Source organism: Bombus impatiens, unplaced genomic scaffold, assembly GCF_000188095.3.
Source record: "Bombus impatiens unplaced genomic scaffold, BIMP_2.2 scf_0463, whole genome shotgun sequence".
Lineage (NCBI taxonomy): Eukaryota > Metazoa > Arthropoda > Insecta > Hymenoptera > Apidae > Bombus > Bombus impatiens.
Genome location: NT_176882.1, coordinates 1,542,583 through 1,563,078, shown reverse-complemented (window position 1 = coordinate 1,563,078; position 20,496 = coordinate 1,542,583). Strand labels below are relative to the sequence as shown.

The following is a 20,496-nucleotide window of genomic DNA, read 5'->3' as shown; positions in this document are numbered from 1 at the left end:
CCATGTGCTTCCAACCATCCGTCTGTATGAATCTCGTGTCGCAGTTGCTTTGTTTTATTAAAACGTAGGAGAAATGAAAAGCATTTGGAAATCACACACAAGATTATAAAGTTATAGATATAGGATTATAAATATAATATATTATTTCATCTATCTATAAAAAGTACAAGGTCATCTGTATAATTTATCCACATTATAATATCATTCGTTTACTAATCACATATATAACAATATTAAATAATCATGTAAAATGGAATAAAATCAAGATAAATAATACAATAACAAATATCACGACAAATGATCTCGAACGTTCGATTGTCGAATTGTCGTTACGAGTGAGAATTTTTAATAATTTAAATAAAAAAATTAACTTTGGTTTACTAGCTCCTCAGACACTAAATCGTGTCTATTCTGACTAGAAGTCGAATCAGTGTTTTTTGCGATCAATAACTTCGCAATTTTTATCCGAACTTTACTTATTCCAATTTAGTCAACTTCATAGTACAAAACTTGTTTTCTGGTTCCATTGACAAAAAGGAACTTTTTGCATCAGCAAAAAAGTCAGCATGAGCAAAGTATTTTGTAATTACGTACGTTCACGTACTATCAGTCATTTTTTCGTTATCTTTGCCTTCCACGTGGTCCTGCATCGTAATGTCATCGTCTTGCACGTCTTCTTCTTGCATCGTTTGTAAATTTTCTATTCGATTTTTTGCCTCTAACGGATTACAGATTTCATTTCCGTGCTGGTCAAGTTTCACCCATACATAACGACCAGGTAGAGGTTCTTCTTTCTCGAAGTCGAAATTCCACCTTTCCTTAGCCTGTTTTCAAAAAGAAAATACAATCCAAAGAAAATTCAATCAATAAATCACTCCCGATCAAGATGAATTATGTCTGATTTATTACGCACGTTTTCTCGATTTTTTCGTGTCTCTTCAAAAAAACAGTTGTCCTCGACACCAGAATTTCGTACCGATTCCGTTTCGTTATCATCGTCTTCGTCTTGAAAAAGTCTTCTTCGCACGCTACGGAGTCTTCTTCCCTCTTGTATATCGATGTTTGGATATTGCATCATGAGTCGAGCCCTTCGCACATTCAGATTAAGTTTACGTTAAAAAGAAAGAATCGGAGAAAGAGAAAGGATTCGTTCGAGTCAAGTTACTGGTAATAAATTAAAGAAAGCTATGACAAATATATGATAGAAGACTAAAATGTTATGCAGAGAAACGAAAGTGACATGCTATGCATAAACAGGGATAAGGGAATTCTCAAGAGTATATGACAACTTTAGTTACTAATGCTACGCACGATTTAGCATAGATAATAGTTCTTTGTAGTGTGTAAACAATGTGATTGTATCGTGACTTGCCGCGTTGCAGAGTATGCAAGCCTGCGCACGTGTGTTGGCAAACGAGAAAGAAAGAACAGAAGAGAAATCTATAGCACTCTCGGTCAATGTGCCGTTGAACGGATGTATTGGAATGCATATCACTTCCTGTACGAACGTAAGATTGCATACGGGATAATAGATGTTATTCAACTTATAAACGAGATAAACTTTTACGTATGACATCAAATCTTTGATGAATTACAGTTTCTCAGGCGAATATTGCTACTGTAATTTCTTTTCTAAAAACGACTGTTTCTTCGAGTCTTCTCTACAAAAACCATACGAATAGTTAATCCTCTACATTGCTATCACTCGAAACCAGGCATTACTATCTTAACGTTTTGTTTCTATGCTCGATCATAAACTGGTTTTATATCGGAACTTTCGCTAATATCTAATGAACCTCTTGCTTCCCAATCAACTTGAAATACTTACGAGACAGGCAACCACTAATGTTAGACATCTAGTTGAATTTGGTATCCCAGAATGAAAGTTGAATACGAGCAAAGAATGCAACATTGTATCAAGGCAATTGGTTTTCTTTTTTTGTAAGGTTATACACACAAAAAGAGAAACAAACGTGTGTAACAAATTACAGTCAATTCAATTTGACTTTACTGCGTTAGTTAATTCTTTTAAGATTAATTGTTCGTATACGTCGTTAATCACAAACTGCAAAAGTTGTCGAGCTACAAAAAAACATTCATTTTATTCCTATTCATTATCGGACTGGCCATTGTAAATAATGAATACTTGCAAGTTTAAAGTATGCAAATTAATATTTTTTCACGATTATTCAACGTTAATCAATAATGCGCAAAACTTACTATGGAATAAATCTAAAAATAAACATGTAGCATAAATCATGCAATGAATGACGCAACGAAAACACCCTCGGTAAATCAGAGAATCCGTGCTGACAAGCATGCACCTGTTCGACCTTTAAATTTGTTGTTTTCGGTAGCGATATTTTATATTACAAATCAATTTATTCATAACGAGGATCTCTATGAACAAATGTCGCTAATTATATTACTTGCATTGTTAAAATTTTATCAATAAAAATTGATGTCGTGCATGATCTGTTCACCGGCTGTAAAACCGTCTGATAAGGAAAAGGTTAAAGTTCACATTGAAAATATCAATTCATGCAGAATGTTTCCAAGGTCTTGTGCACTAATCAAAGTATTAGTATTCATTCTTGCCGTGATTTTCATTTACTCACTGTCCGTGAAAGAAAATTGTCGTAGATTCAACGCGCGAATTTTTTTTATCACAGATCACAAATCACAGGTCACAGACACGTTAACACGTAATACAGTTCAGTCTGGTCTCATCCTGTAATCGAAACGTCGCGTGTTTTCCTTCCTCGAAAATCCGTCTCTACGGTGAACTGTCAGCTAGCGAAAAGTTCTTAGGTTGAATAGCACGCGATCGATAATTCCATCGTTTTCGTTGGGGGTGTGGACTGGTACTAAAGTACGAGGGGGTATTTTAGTGCGCGCGCACATTGCAACGAGAAATACTGTCAGTGCGCATTCGCACGGATATCGATATGTGACACTCAATATACATACATCTATGTGCAATAATATCTCTCTATCGTTGTACTGGATCGCTCAATGGTTACCGTTCGATCGTTATATATGTATATCGATCTTCTTTTTTCTTCTTTTCATTGAAAATACGTTGCACATATGGCCAAGTTAGAATATGCGATTTTTAGTGATATTAGCAAATAACGGGATTATTTTACACGACCTTGAAAACTAACCTGGATCTTTCGCTCGTTACTTCTCGATTTCCGGAGATATTCTGGTTTGTATCCGAATTCGAATCCGTATTGCATTTTGACTTCATATCCATCGACTTTGAGAGACACTACTGACATTAAACTGACTACGCTGAGAGCTCGATAAGTGCACAAAGAGGAGCGATTAGAATTGCACGCGAGGAACAGAGACGATGCAGCTGGTGCAAAGCTTAAACTGCGACTGACGGAAAGTCGGAATAGTTACTTGTATCCCAGGTGCAGCTGAGTAGCCTAGATTCTTCTTGCAGACTATTACTTATGTAGTGCAACAGACGCCTGCGCTAATACCCATTAACTGAATGATTGTCCGCATGGTGCGCAATAATACTAAATGGTGCAATTGATGAAAAAGATGATACATAATAATCTATAATATACGAAGTGACTCACGCAACTACGAACTAAGCCATGGTCCTGGAACTTTTTCTAAAACAAAATTTCCAATGGTGCATGGTCTGATGAAGATTTTCTTTTGACGATTTTAAGGTCGCCATTATCTTTGTAAGTGGAACTTTCAACTTTTTTTTATCACATTAATCGACGTATCTTTTTATGCTCTATAAAAAGGTATTATGGCACTCAGGCCGAGAAATGGTTACTTTGCAAGGTATTTTAATTTTAATTTTATACGTATCGTACGAAAGACAAGGAAAACGTAAGCGCAAAAGTACAATGCGTTACGTTTTTCTTTTCTATCTTCTATTTCAGAGCTACAGTTTGTTTGTTTGGTCATAATATATACACAAAATATTCTGTACATAAATATGTAATATATATACACAAAAGTAATACGAAGTAATCCATTTATTCGCGGATCGATGTCATCCATTAGGAAGAAACTCTAGCACCTTTCTGATGACGAAAATTATCGATTTTCCAACGAATAATATCTATCTTCGAGGAATCGATGAACATGACAACGTAAAAGGGGGTGATCGTTCGACGAATAGTTTTTCTCGATGGATCGTATGCCCGATCGGAAGTTATATCGATGTCACCGGGATAGAGTATCGAATTGTTATTCTCAAGCGGTAAACTGATCGTTCGAAAGCAATCGATCAATATTTGCGAGCTGGAATAAAATCGAACGAACCACGAGGGCGAGTTGTTTGGAGCAAGGAAAGAGGTTTGCTGTTCGCGTTGCCAAGGAGAAAAACTGAAACGTTTCCGTGAGAGTATAGTTGGTAGAATGGCGGGAAGTAGAACGGTAGGAAATTCTCACATATAGATACTCGTATTCTCCGGAGAATTCTTCGAAGGTTGTAAAAAAGCGGCAGCTGAGAGAGCAACCTCCTAGCAGCTCGATCGTCGAACATCTTCTTTTCTCGTTTTCCTTTGCCTTTTACACTTCCTTCGATGATTCGACCTCTCTTAACGGCTCCAGAACAACCGTCGCTTACCATACCGTTCCGGGCCGGTGTTCCGCGTCGTAACTTCCGAGGAAATTGCTTCAACTAGATCGCGCATAAATTTTGCCTCTTGCCTTTTTTCTGTTCTTTCTCGTGACTCTGTAGCAACCAGCCAGATACGTGAAAAAAAACGTTTTAATACGTTTCGTCAAAATCTTCGCGAAGCGCGTATATCAATTTTTTCCACCGTTCTGGTATATAGAATCGATCTTATAAATATCTCCCACGTATCTTGACCATTGGCGAGAAGACTGACTGACAAGACCTTACAGGTGATCAGTTCCTATAAAGAGTGTTTAGTAAAAAGACTTTTCACGTATCTCTTGTATCTATATCACGTATCATGATTCTCGTTTAAACCGTGTTCTCGCGGTTTGTCGACTCGTTTCTTCCCTAGCAACCCACGCAGCTGTCGATCATCGACGACGAGCACGCCTTTCGAAACGCTTCGACCAGCAGGAGCGCTTTTATACGGTGCCATCAATATTTTGCGTACCCAGCGACAGCTGATATTTCAAATTTTTCGCTCGACCCCACCTCTCGAATTTCAACGAACCCTATCGACGAGGAAAAAAGATGTATCGATGTTAAAAGATAGCCAGATGCAGACTCGTGTTATTCTTTCATATCGTTCTAATCGTTGTTAGTTTAACTTTAACTTGTATTTGATACACTTCTGCAACGAGTAATCATAATAAAAATAAAATCGTTAATAAGAATAAAATCACCGCTGAATAAGACATAAGATTAATGGCTCGTATCGCTATAATCGAAAGCCATAAAAGAGAACCATTAAGATAAAAGCAAATGTAACACGTTCTTCGCGGAATTTGCTTAATTTCATCTAAACGAATACGAAATAGCAAAGAACGAATCGAGTGTGTTGCTATCTATGTTTGCTAGCTATGTTGTTAGTTATTCCGCTTGAATTATACTGACAAATGATTTCTTACTGGATGGCTCAAAGAAATCTTTCATCGAGGAAACGTTCTGTGGTCGCTCCGATGTTCGATACGATGCAGTTCATTTGCATTCTTAACGTTCGTGGATCGCATCAGTCGTACAGATAATTATCCAGTCAAGGTGATCGCTAAAGTATAGTTGGTTGGATTGGGAGTAGAAAAATTCTTGATCTAGCGGTACGGGAAATTGATTATTGGAAAGCGTCCAGGTTAAAGTTTGCAGTGTTCACAATCAGCTTGAACGTTTCACGCGTGTGACCAGCATGAACATGTCCAGTTGATGAGCGTGTCTGATTAATATTAACGCTAGAGAAGCGAACCGTTACAGACCAAAAAAGAAGTACAACTGTAAACGCATTTTTTTACGGAACATCCAAACTCCCGTTCGAATTAATTCCAAGTGAATAGTGTATTTTGACGTAAACGATCTCTCATCTCTCGTAATTGGAATTTCGCCAAACAATTGCAAAGCGAAAGTTAACGAACGATATCGAAACAACTCTTTAAGTTTGATCGTGCCCTTGTCTTGGTTTGTTATCAACATCATGAAAATCGTATAGTTTTTCTTAATACCATTCGCTCGTATCGAACGTTCGATCGTCGAAACGATCGAAAGTTGTCGACATCGAATGAAAAATCGTGTTTTATAGTCGCACAAACGACTGTCATTGTCATAACGGTGTTGGTCATCGGACGAGACACGTCGCACTTTCTTTTCCGTTTTTTTCATTCGCACGAAATTGTCGCAGACCTTTTTCATCCTTGAAATCACTTGATCAAACATCGCACTGGAAGCCGTTCGACTTTAATTCCCTTATCGATAATTGTACGAGCACGGTAAATTTGTTTTACATAATTCGCGAACACGAGATAGGTTCGACGATAAAAAAGAATTTAACATCGGTAACCTGTAATTTCTCCGCAAACACGCGCGAGTCTCGTTCTGGCTAAAATATCACTTGTTTCTCGTTTGCTCACGAATCACGCAGTTTTTACAGTCTTCCGGCAACGCGGCATTTTAATCGAAACGATCGTTGAGATCGCATACGGTTCACGGTAAATCGCGCCCTCCTCAAACGATCGCATACAACAAATACCAAGCCGTTCTTATGAATGGAATGCATATTCATTCATTCCTTCGCAATATCGATGCACGTGTTGTTTGCCACGGATTTCAACATATGCTAAAATCTTTTTCGCCAACTGTCGCTTCCTGCATGTATCCACGGACCTTGAAATGTATTCCCGCCAAAAGGAATCACCTCGGTCACGCTCCGTTCGACGATGAAACGTGCAAAAAGAAAGCGGTGCTGCTATATAGAAAGGAAGCCGGACCTGTCTTTCCGATTCCGTCCCATTTCGACTACGGACGGTTCAGATCCCGAACTTCCTGCGAATAATACCCTAACCTTCTCGCTCGACAACCTTACGATCGATCAAAACACGTTTGCTCATTTTCTTGTCCTTTGTACGCGTTCGAGAATCGCGTTAAATGACTCTGATGCCGAAAGTGCTTCGATATCTCGAGACCTTTATGAAAAGAGGCAAAATAAATAGAACGAACCCTACCCATTAGGGACCAGACTGCACGACTTGGCGACACCCTTAAAAATTATTCCGTTCTTCCGACGTATGTGCTTTATCCTCTTTAAACGTCGCTTGGATCGTTACGGAGGGTCTCGTACAATTCGGAACGCCCTCGGGAATGTTTCCTGTCGGACGTTTTCATCCAGAGACGGACGTGTTTCCAGAGGCGAAAAGTTACGGTAGGAAAGCGAACGACGACTCACGTGTGACCAATCTGTCTCTGCGTCGCGTCGTCAAGAGACATTTATAGAAACAGGGAGACGGTGATGTCGGACAGCATGAGATACAAGAAACACACGCAAAAAGAGATAAGTCGGTGCGATTCAAGCGAATTGAAAATAGTTGAGATTAATTAGAGCGATGAGATTGAGATCACGTATCCTATGCAAAGCGGCTAATCGCTTTTGTTATGTCAGACGATTCGATAGCTTGAGCGTAATCGCTTTAAAATATGTACCCATTATCGGACCTGCTGATGGAATAACATTAACCACAGCACAATTAACGACTGAGTTATGCTTGTAAATGAACGGCACAAGATTATCAGTTACCTGTAATTCAAGTATACATATAATTACTTATGCTCGTTAGTGGAAGAGTTTTCATAATGGCTTGGAAACGCGCATAGGAAAGTTATACGCAGCGTGTTCCGTAAACAAGAATTATTAAAAGTTCATTAACCGGGCATTCCAGGCACGATATAACAACAAAAAACCATTCTACGAATCGTATGGTATATGTAAATACCATTCCTGGCAATAAGATTCACTCTATCGGTATAACTCTAATGATCTTTATGGACTCGCTGTCACCTTGTTAATCGATTTAAAACTCTACTCCAAGAATCGTCTTTCGCGACACGTATTTGCGTCACATCCGTTACAAACATTTAACGATTAACACGGTGATCGATGAATCATTATTCGGAAGTTGACACAGTTTCTCTTCCTCTTTCGATTCCTATTCGACAGGAAGTTTTACAATTGCGATTGTAAATTCAAGACAATGAATGGTTCTGAAAATAGGTTAAACCACCCACTGCTGGTCGCGAATCTAGACGCCTCTTCGGCTTTTCCGTCGATTCTATGGACGAAAATAGATTCACGTAGGTCGCGGACACAGCTGCGGATTTCTATCTAACATTTATTTCGTGTTCGCGTACCGTTCGCCCATTTGCGGTAGGTCAGTGACGTTACTCAGCCCACGTATCGCCTAACAAATGACACTCTTCCCCGACTTTCCATTGCAGAAATACAAGCATTCGAAAGTGACGCGTCGCGTGGACTCGATGAATTTTACGACCACCCTTTGCCGCGAGACGACCTCTTACAGCTTTTTACCACTACGCCCACAAATATCCAAACGTGTGTTTCATTTCATCAATAAATCGAATCAAAACATTCGACTCTATTCTACCTATCTTAGCTGGCCGTACCACTCGACTTGGTATCATCCGTTTGTTTCTCATTGATAGAGCAAAACTTGCGTTTCTCGTTCGTCGAATCCAATTTCCTTTTACTTCTTCCGCTACGGGGTTCATAAATGGGACCGTGGTGCCAAACAAAAGATAAGAAAGTGAAAAGGCCGCGTACATATACTCGCCGTCTCCTGCCCTACTAGGCTTCTGAACGATTTTTATGAAATTTCGAATCTTCTATTACTATATTATCCATCGCCTTGGAATTTAACGACGTGACTCATTATCTGCGCTGTTCCGTTAAGCAATTCTATACTTCAATGTATAGATTCTTTTCCTATTATTCTACCGACAATGACATACTCCGATGGATACTGTTTTCGTCGAGATAGTTAAAGTAAAGAGAAAGGTGTCTCCTGGTTGCTGTGGGTGCATTCAACCTGTTCGGAATTTAAAACCCTCGCACAATAACCTCTCCTTTCGTACGCAGAGAAATCCAAGACTCGTCTTGTGAACTCGAGGAGCACAGGAAAGACCAAACCAACGATGTAACGTTACACTGTTAAATCCCGTATGAAACGTTAGTCACCAGTACTCTCTTCTCGTGAGTTACCGGATGCAGGAACGACCGCAATATGACAGGATCTCTGGTCGCCGGAGGGATGTGTCTTATCGCTAGGAAAAACCGTCATGCGACGTTCGAGTTCCATCTATGAACGTGAAAACTGGGTACCTATGCGTACCGCGATACTAGATTCAATCGAAACGAGTCTACGTCGATTTATCGTTAAACGTCAAATTTGCAATTTTTCTCATTGGGATCGCGCGTTTACTCGTGGTTAATAAGGGAAAGATGATAAAATCGAAAGTCAAAGCGAGATAGTCGTTCTAAACACAATCGCGCGCCGTCCCAGTTTTCACTAGGGCACGGGAGTTAGCAAAGCGTTACAAGCATTCGCGATATCGCGTACCGCTATGGCCTCACCTGTGTCTCGCAGCCAGCATGTTGACAAAAGATTCGGATCCTGGAGGCGTTTCGCGATAGAACCGTTCTGCGCAACGTTTCACGCAGTAACTGAAGCTTTGGCTCCTTTATGAGGTGCAGAACGCGCTTGCAGCGCTTCCACGTTTTAAAACCCCTCGTGCATCGAACTGCATTCCATACGCTTAATCCATCTACGTATGTCTATTTATAAGTGAAAGAGCGTGTGGCCCTCTGCTCTTCGATACACCACCACCATATGTACACACGGGCTATATGTGACGTATACGCAGAACCTTGTACACGTGCTACGTTGATGCGGTGTATGCGCTTTTAACTCAGAGAAAGGAAGTCTATTTCCGGAAAAAAGGCAGTACCACGAAATGTGAAGAAGCACCCGGTCTGCAGTACCATCGAGGACGAAAAAGTCGTTTGGTTTGTGGATTAGACTTCGGTTAAAAATAATTCAGTTGCAGACGCGAGGTAATCGGAAGGGTTCGGTGCTTGGAGGATTATTTTTGGCTTGGTTTCTCTCGATAAAACAGAAAGGCGATCATTTCGTGGCTTTTAATTGAAATTGTCCGTGTACACCGTGATCTCTTTAGCGCGCTGGACGTAAAACGTGTATCTCGTGCTAAGAGTTTGCGAGGTACATTAGCGGGACTGGCGGAAGGACGTCTCACCGTTTCGCGATAAATTTAAAACGCCTGGATCTCGTAGTCATCGCGCCGCGCCGTTCCGCTACCACTTATCTGAGAGTGGATGCACTTTCGAGCGAGCGATCGAAAACTGTCCGAAGCCTGTCTTGCCTTTCGTATGATAATGCGGACCTCATAGTGGTCGAACTGCTGGGACATGGAATTTTAAGTGTAAGTCATTACAATGTATCGTAAGTTCGTTCTGCTCTCGGCTTCCTAGGCATTCGTATCTAATAATGCACTGTCGAATACCACAGTAACAGTACGTATATCCGGTATTCTTAAAATGCGAGAACACTCCGTATGACTTATCGTTAGCGAGATCCCGGGTGCCAAGCAGCGGTTACTTGATTTGCTTAAGGAGGAATCACTTTCGTGAGCCTTGAACGATGCGCGATCCGTGGCTTCCGCGCACGAAAGGAAGAAGGCTAGTAGGCGCTTAACGATTTTCAAGGCAGTTCCGAAGGCGGTGGAACGGAACGACCGAAACACAAACGGACACTCGTTTTTTCGCTCTTTATATTCAGACTGGAAGTGATTTCACGCTTCGAAGGACCTCCCTTCGGCCTCCAGACAGGATCTAGGCGAGGCATCCTGTCTCGGAAACCTCACCTCCTAGCAAGGCGTTAACCACAGTGATATCTATTTCTTTCTACTACTCGCCGCATTTTCTTTCCTACCATTTCTTGGAAATGCATTTTGCATCTGTCGTTAAACAGATGGATTCCTTGCTACTAGTAATCGCGAGGCTGTAGAATGGTATGGACGTGCCATGAGAAAACGAGGATTTCGAAGATTCTGTGGTCGCTACTCTGATCGAATTCGCAACAGCTATTCTCCCAGAAAGACTACCGTGAGAGATAGGACGAAGGACGATGATTCGATCGTTCGTCGGTAGACATAACCTCGCTCGGTTCAATACGGTTGGTCAGTTTTTGCGGTGAGTCTTGGTCCGTCGAACAGAGAACTTGGTACCGAGGTGCCCGTGGGACATCTGCCGTCGAACAAGACGCTACAAACGTACTTGCATCTCGTAACTATAACTTACCGGGCGAATCGATCCATCGAAACTTGGTGGGTGGGGGAAAAGTGGCCCGGTTGAAATTTCATCGGGACCAGAAGTGGTTGCCTCTCCTGGTGGATTTTTCTGCTTCCCTCTCGTTCACCCTTCTCTCTTGCACCATTGTGATTCACCACCATAAGTTCCACATTTATTCGTTAACTTCATATTGTGTTTACCTTTTCGTTAAAAATTATCAAACATCTACAAAAAATTTCAGACTATACCAGATCATTCTTTAATATATAAGTTCTAAGTTTCTTCATTATCTATTTTTAATAAGGTATCGTTCCTAGTTTATCAAAATCAAATTTTGTTTCTTACTAGTCTCCTTAATTAGTATTTAATTACGACGGGCGCTAGTTTGAAGAAGGTTAGCAGAATGCTGAAAGAATAGCAATCGAGTTCCCAAATTAAAAGCTTTTTCTGTAGGTACTGTATATTTTACTAAGTTTGTAAAGGTAATAAAACGACAGTATCGTGAAAGGGAAATTTGGTGAAATTCTAAATGACAGAGATAAAACTTATAAAACGATCTAATAAATAAATACCGTATATGCGGCCATCTGCATCCATTTAAAGATGCGATTTTTCGCATCGTACTTGTTTAATTCTCGAGTACCATTTGAACTCTCATGCAATCGAGGGATTTATGTGGCGTCCAACGTGCTCGTTGCGTGGAGCGTCGACAGAATTACTATCAATCGTTAAGACGTACTTTGAGTGCAGTTCGCTTGGTGCAGCATGTGGACGTCACGGTACAGACATTCAGTATCGACACATACAAGAAACAGCTTAGTTTTTTCCTCCTTTTTTCTTATAATTCCCACTTCCTTTCCAAGCATCGACACGTGCACTTTCTTGCGAGCGTTCCCGACTCGGTTTAACTTTTGTTTTGTCTCCACTGAAGCATACCTTCCCTTGTATACGTTAAATATCCTCTAGCTTTTGATTTATTAAAAAAAAAAAAAAAAAAGAAGAAGAAGAAGACCAATCTCGCCAGGAAGAGTAAAAAAGATAACCGACGAAAAGATTGAAAATACATAACGAACTCGTTCACATAACTATTTAAAATACTCGAATATATTTTTACCCATAAATTATGCAGTGAACTTGCAAAGTTACATATTTGCATGCCAGACTATTACGATTCAAAACCTTGACGTTTCAGAATGATTAATGGAATAACGTAAAAACCTAGAGTGAAACGAAATGGCAAATGGTCCTCACATGTTGGAGCAAACGGTCATCCCGACCAGTTTCCGCGAACACGAATGGAAAGGGTTCGATGGTTGGTCCACTCGATATGAATGTCCTTTAATTAGAGCAGTTGGTTACTCCCCTCGTAACACGCATGTTTACAGGGTATTAGTTAATGGAGGGAGCAGCGAGCTCTGTGGAGAAAGGAAAACACGAGGCGCGTGCTACCGTTAGAAAGTGAAATGCCACTCTGCAAGTTCGTTACGCTATTGTGGTCATCATTTGGAGGATTTTGATCGGACATTACCCTTCTCACTTACTATTCTTCGATTCGTTGGAATGATCGTAATATATCACCTTTTTATTTATGTTCCTTTTTTCCTGATCGTCCAGCTGTTACATATTTGTCCTTTGTGTGTATTTTGGTCAGTCAAGACAAGTACGATAACAGTTTTTCAAGAAACTCGTCGTCTTCAGACGTTTAATATAATTTATTACTGCATAAATTTAAAATCAACTTTTAATTTGAACGCAATAGGCGTTCGTTTGAAATTTCGTTGAAATCGTTGGAATCTTTAATTCATTGCCCGTTAAATTTTTGTTAGATAGACACATAGGTAAAGGTTTTGAAATGTCCCGCGAGACTAGTCTTTTTCTTGACTGCGTGATTTATCACCGCATAAATTCAAAATTGCCATCCAATTTGCATTCCATTTGTTATAAATCGTTTGAATCTTTAACTAATTTTTAATTTTCTACGCCGAAAAAACGTTAAGACTTTGACAGTCGCACATTTCAGCGTAGATCTTACCGCCAATCACCGCGGCTCTTTCCGCTCAGTCTATTATTGTATAATTATGTTAGATTTTTTGAGAAATCACATTGATCATCATTATCATCATTATTGAATCTTTATCATATTATCTTAATTTATTTTGTACATCTGTGCATTATATAAATTTATTTATTTATTTCCTGATTGCCCCGTACAGTTGCAGAAATCGGGATTCACTTTCGTTGGGTCGTTAAACTCGCAATAGAACGCTATCAACTACAGGAATCGTTTGTCTCGCGAGTAAGTGTCGATTAAATTAAAAAGAAAAAAGAAACTGAAGTCACGTAAACATGATGGCGGCCGACAACAGATTGTAGAGTGAAATCACGTTTACGTGACAGCGGTCGTCAATTTGTTAAGAAATATTTTTAACATGCCAGAAACGAAAACGCTCGATTATGTAGCGCACAGAAGTAGACAAAAAGAAAAGAGAAGAGGGAGCCTACATCAAATGACAGTTAATGAACCCGGTGGCATGTAAAAGGTGATCGATTAACCTTAGTTTCGATTAAAAAAAAAAGAGGACCTTGATCGATCGAGCACGAACCAATGATCCATCAAAATCGATCCGTCGTAACTTTGTCGGGGTCAGGTGTAACTTCGATATAAGCTGATTCCACGACTAATTCAGTCAATTAAGCCTGCGGTGGAGCGTGTATTGACGATAAACGCTCGGTAAGTATACATACAGTGGTGCACACCTGGATTTTCATAAGCATCGATAAGAATTCTGTAAAGTGAAAATATGATCTACGATGGCGCGGTCGTCCTCTCCCTTGCCTTCTCTTTTTTCCTATAATTTACCCCTACCATAACGCGTCTTTGTTCTTTTCCTCTCCTCTTTCTCTTCTTTTTTTCTTTTACTTTACACTCAGAACTTCTTCTCTCTTTTCTCGAGTAATTGGATATCGCAACGACCGGGTCCTTAACGATCTTGGATACAATAACCCGATGAGGTCACGTCCTGTTTTAGGTTTCCAATTATACTCGAAAGTTGCGATGCAAGATTCTAGCGCTTCGTCTCCCTTAATATCAAGCATATTTAACGCTAACCATAAACAATATCGCGTATACGTGAAAATATACTAAACATTGAAAATAGGAAATTGTTAGACGTTGGCAGTGTTCGTTGGATGTTGTTACGGTTCGCAAATCGTTAGATCGACCCGAGCTTTCGGCCGATATTCGATTTAACAGGATTGTAAGTACAGACCTCAGAAACCAGCCGTATTAGTTACCATTATCGAAATGACCAGCTAGGATGACAGCCATTAAAAGCACGAACCAGCTGCTTCCCTTCGTAAGGTTCCCCCATGGTAGAAGACCCTATGGTGCATCACGCATTATAATTAACCATATATATGTATACCGTGTTCTGCCACCCCCCATGTTCATAGCACGTCAAAGATAAGTAAATGCCCCGACACGCACCTACACAGGATCTACCAAAAAAATCGTGCGGTAATCGTCATTCTTCTTCTGTTCGATCGTCTTTTGTCTTATTTTTTTATGATGTACAATACGATTAATAATAATGTAGACGAGGTTATTCATATTTTACGCGTAGGAATTATAGCTTATTTTTATTAAAATTTTTAATTCTACTTGGTAACGTTTGTGATCATTATTTTGTGCCACCCTATAATTTACCCTGTATGCGTGCATCGCGGCGAGCCGTCATGGTTAGAATCCAGGTGAATGTTACAAAATGTTCGTTACAAAATAGCATTTGTATTCCTCAGCTGCCTAATTTTCGATGATTCCATTTGACTCTCGTGCGTTGAATACCCAATAATTACATACGATCAACGGACGTTTCATTTAGAATTCTAATTTAATTACGAGGAAGGGGATAAATGAATACACACAGCGGAAATCTACGAAAGCACGATCGTTTATTATTTAATTTTACTTAAATGACTAGATGACTAGAGTTTTTTATATTTTTAATTATTCAAATATAGATAGGACTTCAGTATCTCGGAAGACGAGATCAAACAGCGTGGAGTTTTCACTCTTTCATATTCAGTTATTCTTTGGAGGCGCTGCATTGTTGATTCACCGAAGAATCAACCGAATCAGGCTTTCGATGGCTCACTCTACGATTGATTTGAAGAACGTTTGTCATTACAGACGTCATTATATCTCCATTAATAATAATCTCGTGTTTTGACTACGACGAAAGAATTTTTCCATCTCGTCTAAGTCAAAACATCTACCATAGCGAGCTCATCCAAACCTCCATATATATCACCCGACAAATTATTTACAGAAATAACATGCTTAACAATTGACAATTAATGCTAACGAGGACAACGTCGATGATCAGTTAATTTACAATGACGACGGTATCAGGGAAGAGCGATGACAAATAAATATACAGGATCCGCGACGCTCTTGCCACGATGAAGTAGCTGCAGTTAAATACAAGCTCTCTTTCTCAGTTTTGTGCCGCCTTTTTCGATGATTTCATCGTCTTCGACGTCTTCGACGTTTCGTTTTGTTGCTTCGAAGCATCTACCGATGAAGCAAGAGGCTTCTTATTCACCTCGCATACCTTCCGAGCTCGCCAATAATCTGCAATAAGTAAAATGGGGTCAAGTTATAGATTAGTATGCACATTTTGCGATTAATTGAAATTTAAAGTACGATACACGCGTTGCTCGATGCATAATAAATTTAGGAATTAACTCATTTGTAGTTCCTCTAGTCTAGTCTGTAGTTTACCGTAAAAAGAAAAAAGAATGAGAAATTTGAAATAAAAACCGTTGCCATATCTTTGTTCGAAGATAAGTCGTAAGGTTTCGTCGAAGAGTAGTAGAACGACACACTTGTAAAGCTGGAGGGTTCAGTTTATTGCGACGCAGTTTAACGTAGTATGGGGAACACACCACGCGAGAAGCACAAAAATTTCCACAACAAAAGCCATGGACGAACAAAACGTCTTGTGGACACCCTATTTTTGATCAGGTAGTCACCTGAGCACCCTTGCTGTTTCCTTTTTTTACTCAATCTCTTGTCTTTTCTTTGCCCAGCAGGTACGATTTCGCGTTAATGGTGTCACGCTGACTATTTCTTCTTTGTATTCTTCCTTTGTAATCTTTCTCTTTTTTAACAAAATTAAGAAACAATCAGGATTAAGGAAACGAAAATCGATCGAACTTAGGAACATACTTAGCGAACTTGATTTTATTCGATAGTTGAAATTGAAAATAGTAAAGTGAACCAAAGTAACAATTGAGTAAACCAAAAACGCGTCAATTATCAAAGATATCGATTGAATCTTAAAATGAAGGCACTTAATTCTGTTTGAGAATTTGAGAATTGATCGAAAGTATCAATTGCAATCAGAGAATTGAAAGATAAAATAGGTTAGACTTGAAACTATTATCAACGATATCGACAATCTCAAAATTAAGAAACGTAATTTTACTCGATGATTGAAAAAGATAGTAATCGGGGAAACGAGTATCAAGTAACACGATAGCGGGACGATTATTATCAACGATATTAACGGTGTACAAACTAAGAGACTCGATTCTTTGCGATAATGACAAGTGCAAGAGATGCAGTAAATCGAAGGAGCGGCCATGTGTCGAGGACATCACGATCCTTTCTCTCGTCCTCCCTTTTCGCACTGGTTTGCCATATGGCGTGCGAAACCAAGCTTCCTTAACTAACGTCCTCTAGTTTCTCTCCTCTGGCTTGAATTCCGTCGAGAATTTCGTCTGTCAACATCTGTTTCCTTACCTAGCCAATCTACAAAATATCCTACAACTGCGTATTTTCGCGGAGGGCAACGTCTATCTGTCCATATGTTCCGAGCAAGATTTGGGAACAAAGATCGGGATTACCTTTGTGCGTGGATCCTCGATGTACACCCTCCTTCCTTCTCTAGAGTTTCTCAATCGAACGGAGAATTTCCACCCGAGGATTTCAAAAGGAGGTCAGTTCCCTTTGGATTCTCTAAAGAACATACCTAAATCTCCCTTCTCTTTATTCGAAACGCGTCACAATTCTCGAAGATCATGGACGATGCTTAAGGTTTTTGATTGGTTGATCCGCACGTATATCAGGAGAAAGAAGGGAAGAAGTAAGGGAGTATCTTAACCTGCATTGCTGCTCTTTATAGTCGTAACGAGAAACGGATGGATAAAGGAAATGCAAATGCGATCGTAAGGAGCCGGGTATTGCGACAGGTGGTATACGACCTTCGAAAGGTCCCGTTGGTATCGCGTGTTCGCGGGTCTGATTTAATCGTGGGAAAAGACGCCGAAGTCGTCGCAGCGGTGTAGCGGAGGTTAACAGGTGTTAGTGGGAAAGGGTTTGTTGTAGTGTTTCGCTCCGTTGACTTTTCACGGTTCTTCTCGTATACTTTGGGTCAAAGAATAATACAGCGACTTGTTATCACGCACGATGGTACTTCTGTAAAATAGCCAACATGTAAATACTTCGTGTTCGTATCAATTGGATAAGAACGTCCTGTATATCTCGTTTATAAAAGCTACAGTGAATAGAGAATTAATCGAGCAAATAAAGTTAACCAAGTAATTACGGTAAAAGTATTAGTGACGAATGGTCGCACGCGAAATATGCACTTGGCCGACATTGCATGATATCCATTGTGCAGCGAGCGACCGTTGACGTACATGGTAAAACTACTCCAAGGTGCGCTTAGGTCCAAAGAATCCAAGGAATGCGATCGTAAGTTCGTCTTACTCCTTGAAAACTGGAGCCCTTCGATGAGTCAGAGGACCCTTCAGGTATTTCGTCCGCCTTCAAACATGCATGACTCATCGGCGTGATTCATTCGACAACCTATGAGAACACTTTCTAGACCTTCTATCCGTTTGCACATCGCTTTCTTATTTATAACGATTCGTCATTCCAACTTTTGCGTCAGTTGTTAGCAATGCAGTCGGGAAACGTGTTCCATCGACCAATTGAACCGCAACACGAATTAACCGAACAAAGATTGTGGCGAACGAGACGGTACACGTCTCTGGTGTACGAAAAGATGCACGAGCTATATGTTAATAGGGAGGCGGTATCGTGCATGCGCGCGCGCACGTGTGTATGTGTGTAGAGAGAAAGAAAAGATCCGGAGGGCCAACTACGCTGGTGGGTTCGTAATTTTGGAAAGCGATAGTGGTTAGCCGACAGGGTCGAAAGTTTCTGGATAGTCGCGTAAAACCAGAAGCTTGGGAGGATCAGAAGATGGAGGGAGAGAGAAGGCGGAAGAGACGCGGAGCGAGGCTAGACTAAGAAAACAGGTCGGAGCCACGCGACCGGCCTGCGCTTGCGCTTCTACCTTCCCTTTCCTCGCCAAACGCTGTCGCTTTCCCGCCAAAAATCTACGATGCTCTTACCACCGTACTAACAAGCTTATCAAATTCATATTCATTTCGTGGATATCCCACCAGATATATCACGTTATACACGTTTCTCATACAAAATGTTATTTCAGATTCGTTATTCTACTGCACTTCAAAACTTATAATTACTGAATTACTTGGTAAACTAATTGATATTAAAAACAACGAAATTCTCTCTATATGATCAGTTCTAAACGAACTTTTTGTCGGTTTCTGTCAGAAATATTGAAAAAAAGGATACTTTCAATTAGAACTTGTTACCGTTTATGGAAAACTTATAAAACTCCATGAAATTTTCAGGTAATGCTGAGTCACGCTCGATGCATCACATACTACCAAGAAACCATTTACTTCGTTATTTGAGCGAAGAAAATTGTCGAAGAATCTGTACTCACCGTGCATGCTGGTTTGTCTGGAGTACGGATTGCTCCGTTTTTTCGGCGATTGTTCGTACTTGTCGTTGTGTTTCCTCTGGTAGTTGTTCTCCTTGTCTTCGGATCGCGGATCGACGCCCCATCGTTTCGCGAATTTGCTTCTCTCCGCATCGAGCGCCTCGTGCAGCATTTCCACGGTTTCCCTTGAATTCGGCTTACCGAACAGGCAACGTGGTACGCGCGAGGCCATCGTAGTACTGGACAACACTGTGAAGTGAACTTCGCGACAAATCGAAGCTACCAGCATCTCGAAGACGTCTTCTGTTTTTATAAATCGGATTATCAACTTGCAAGGAAACACTTTTGTTCTGATCCTCCGCTCTCCGCTTCAGAAGTGCGAACGTCTTGACGTATTTCTTATTTTGCAGATAAATTCGAAGGTGTGCAGGTCCGTTTTCTTCGTTTTCATACGTTCAGCGTTCCTCGAAGAATTATTTTTTTTATATGTCGATCAGTTTTCCTCCACTTTTCTGTCAAGTTTTCTCGAAAATTCGTCGCTATCTTTCTTACAGAGTCACGAGAACCGAACTAAATAAATAACTTCTAGTCTTCACCGTTCGGCGGTCAGACTCGTTCTGGTTGGATCTTCAAGGCAAGGAAGCTTCTTTCGAGCCCACCGTTTGCCGAAGCCACGAGGTCCGGTGCCCTTCCACCGACTTCCAGGATTCAAATCTGATTGGTGCGCCAACGTGGATGCGCAGTAAAAATGGCGCGCATTCACTATCGTTCCATCTTTCTCTTATCAATATGTCCTCGTCTTTTCCAACTTACCAATCACGCTTTTCTTCTCGTTCCTCCGTCTCCCTCGCACTTTCGTCCCTCGAACCGTCCAACGGATTATGCTAAGCGATTTTGGTCAGAGAAGGGACGAGGCTCGCGCCATGAAGCCTACCTTTTATTTTTTTCTAAGTAGCACGACGTATAGAGCGATCACGATCGCGCGGAATACTCTCCTATACGAGTGTGTGCCGCGGTTCCTCCTCTCTAAATCATTCTCAGCTTTTTATCATCTCGATTCTTCGCGCGTGGAAATAAAAGATATCACATTTATTTAGCCAATTTCTTAGCTTGTGCTTTTGGCAATGCCAAAAATATAGTTACTTGAACCGATAAGATCGAGAGTTGATAGTTGATCGAATCAATGTCTAAACCACTCTAAATGATATTTATCTTCGTAGATTAATCGTGCGTTTCGATAATTTACAGCTTGACGAAAAGAAATAGGTTTTGTGATACAAATAAAAAGTTGCGTCCGAGCTTGCCAATTATTTGATAATTTATGAATTCGAAGGGTGATTCGACCGATTGTTAAAAATACGTACTATGTATTT

General features: G+C 40.4%; 2 protein-coding genes across 3 annotated transcripts; both read right to left on the bottom strand.

Annotated features, from left to right (window-relative positions):
- Positions 1-171: 171 nt before the first annotated feature.
- On the bottom strand, positions 172-9,664 carry LOC100740661 (cyclin-dependent kinase inhibitor 2). Of its 2 annotated transcripts, none has more exons than XM_003490602.4 (3): positions 3,168-3,405; positions 914-1,088; positions 172-824 (listed from the first exon to the last, which is right to left on the bottom strand). In XM_003490602.4, exons 1-3 carry the CDS (start codon positions 3,257-3,259, stop codon positions 597-599), a joined length of 495 nt encoding a protein of 164 aa, XP_003490650.1. In that variant the 5' UTR covers positions 3,260-3,405; the 3' UTR covers positions 172-596. The 2 variants fall into 2 exon arrangements, with proteins under 2 accessions (XP_003490650.1, XP_012242774.1); XM_012387351.3 differs by lacking the exon at positions 3,168-3,405 and adding an exon at positions 9,567-9,664 and having other exon boundaries at positions 567-824.
- Positions 9,665-15,234: 5,570 nt separating this feature from the next.
- Positions 15,235-19,762, bottom strand: LOC100740541. The gene is made up of 2 exons (XM_003490601.4): positions 19,127-19,762; positions 15,235-15,933 (listed from the first exon to the last, which is right to left on the bottom strand). The coding sequence occupies exons 1-2, from the start codon at positions 19,410-19,412 to the stop codon at positions 15,797-15,799; spliced, it is 423 nt and encodes a 140-aa protein (XP_003490649.1). The 5' UTR covers positions 19,413-19,762; the 3' UTR covers positions 15,235-15,796.
- Between the last annotated feature and the right edge of the window lie 734 nt (positions 19,763-20,496).

Bases quoted from the DNA above. Each gene is read 5' to 3' on its own strand.
- LOC100740661 (XM_003490602.4), bottom strand. From the start codon at position 3,259: ATGGATATGAAGTCAAAATGCAATACGGATTCGAATTCGGATACAAAC. The intron at 1,089-3,167 runs GTTAGTTTTCAA...GAATGTGCGAAG, and splicing joins GTAACGAGCGAAAGATCCAG to GGCTCGACTCATGATGCAAT. The intron at 825-913 runs GTGCGTAATAAA...TTTTGAAAACAG, and splicing joins CACGAAAAAATCGAGAAAAC to GCTAAGGAAAGGTGGAATTT.
- LOC100740541 (XM_003490601.4), bottom strand. From the start codon at position 19,412: ATGCTGGTAGCTTCGATTTGTCGCGAAGTTCACTTCACAGTGTTGTCC. The intron at 15,934-19,126 runs GTGAGTACAGAT...TACTTATTGCAG, and splicing joins CAGACAAACCAGCATGCACG to ATTATTGGCGAGCTCGGAAG.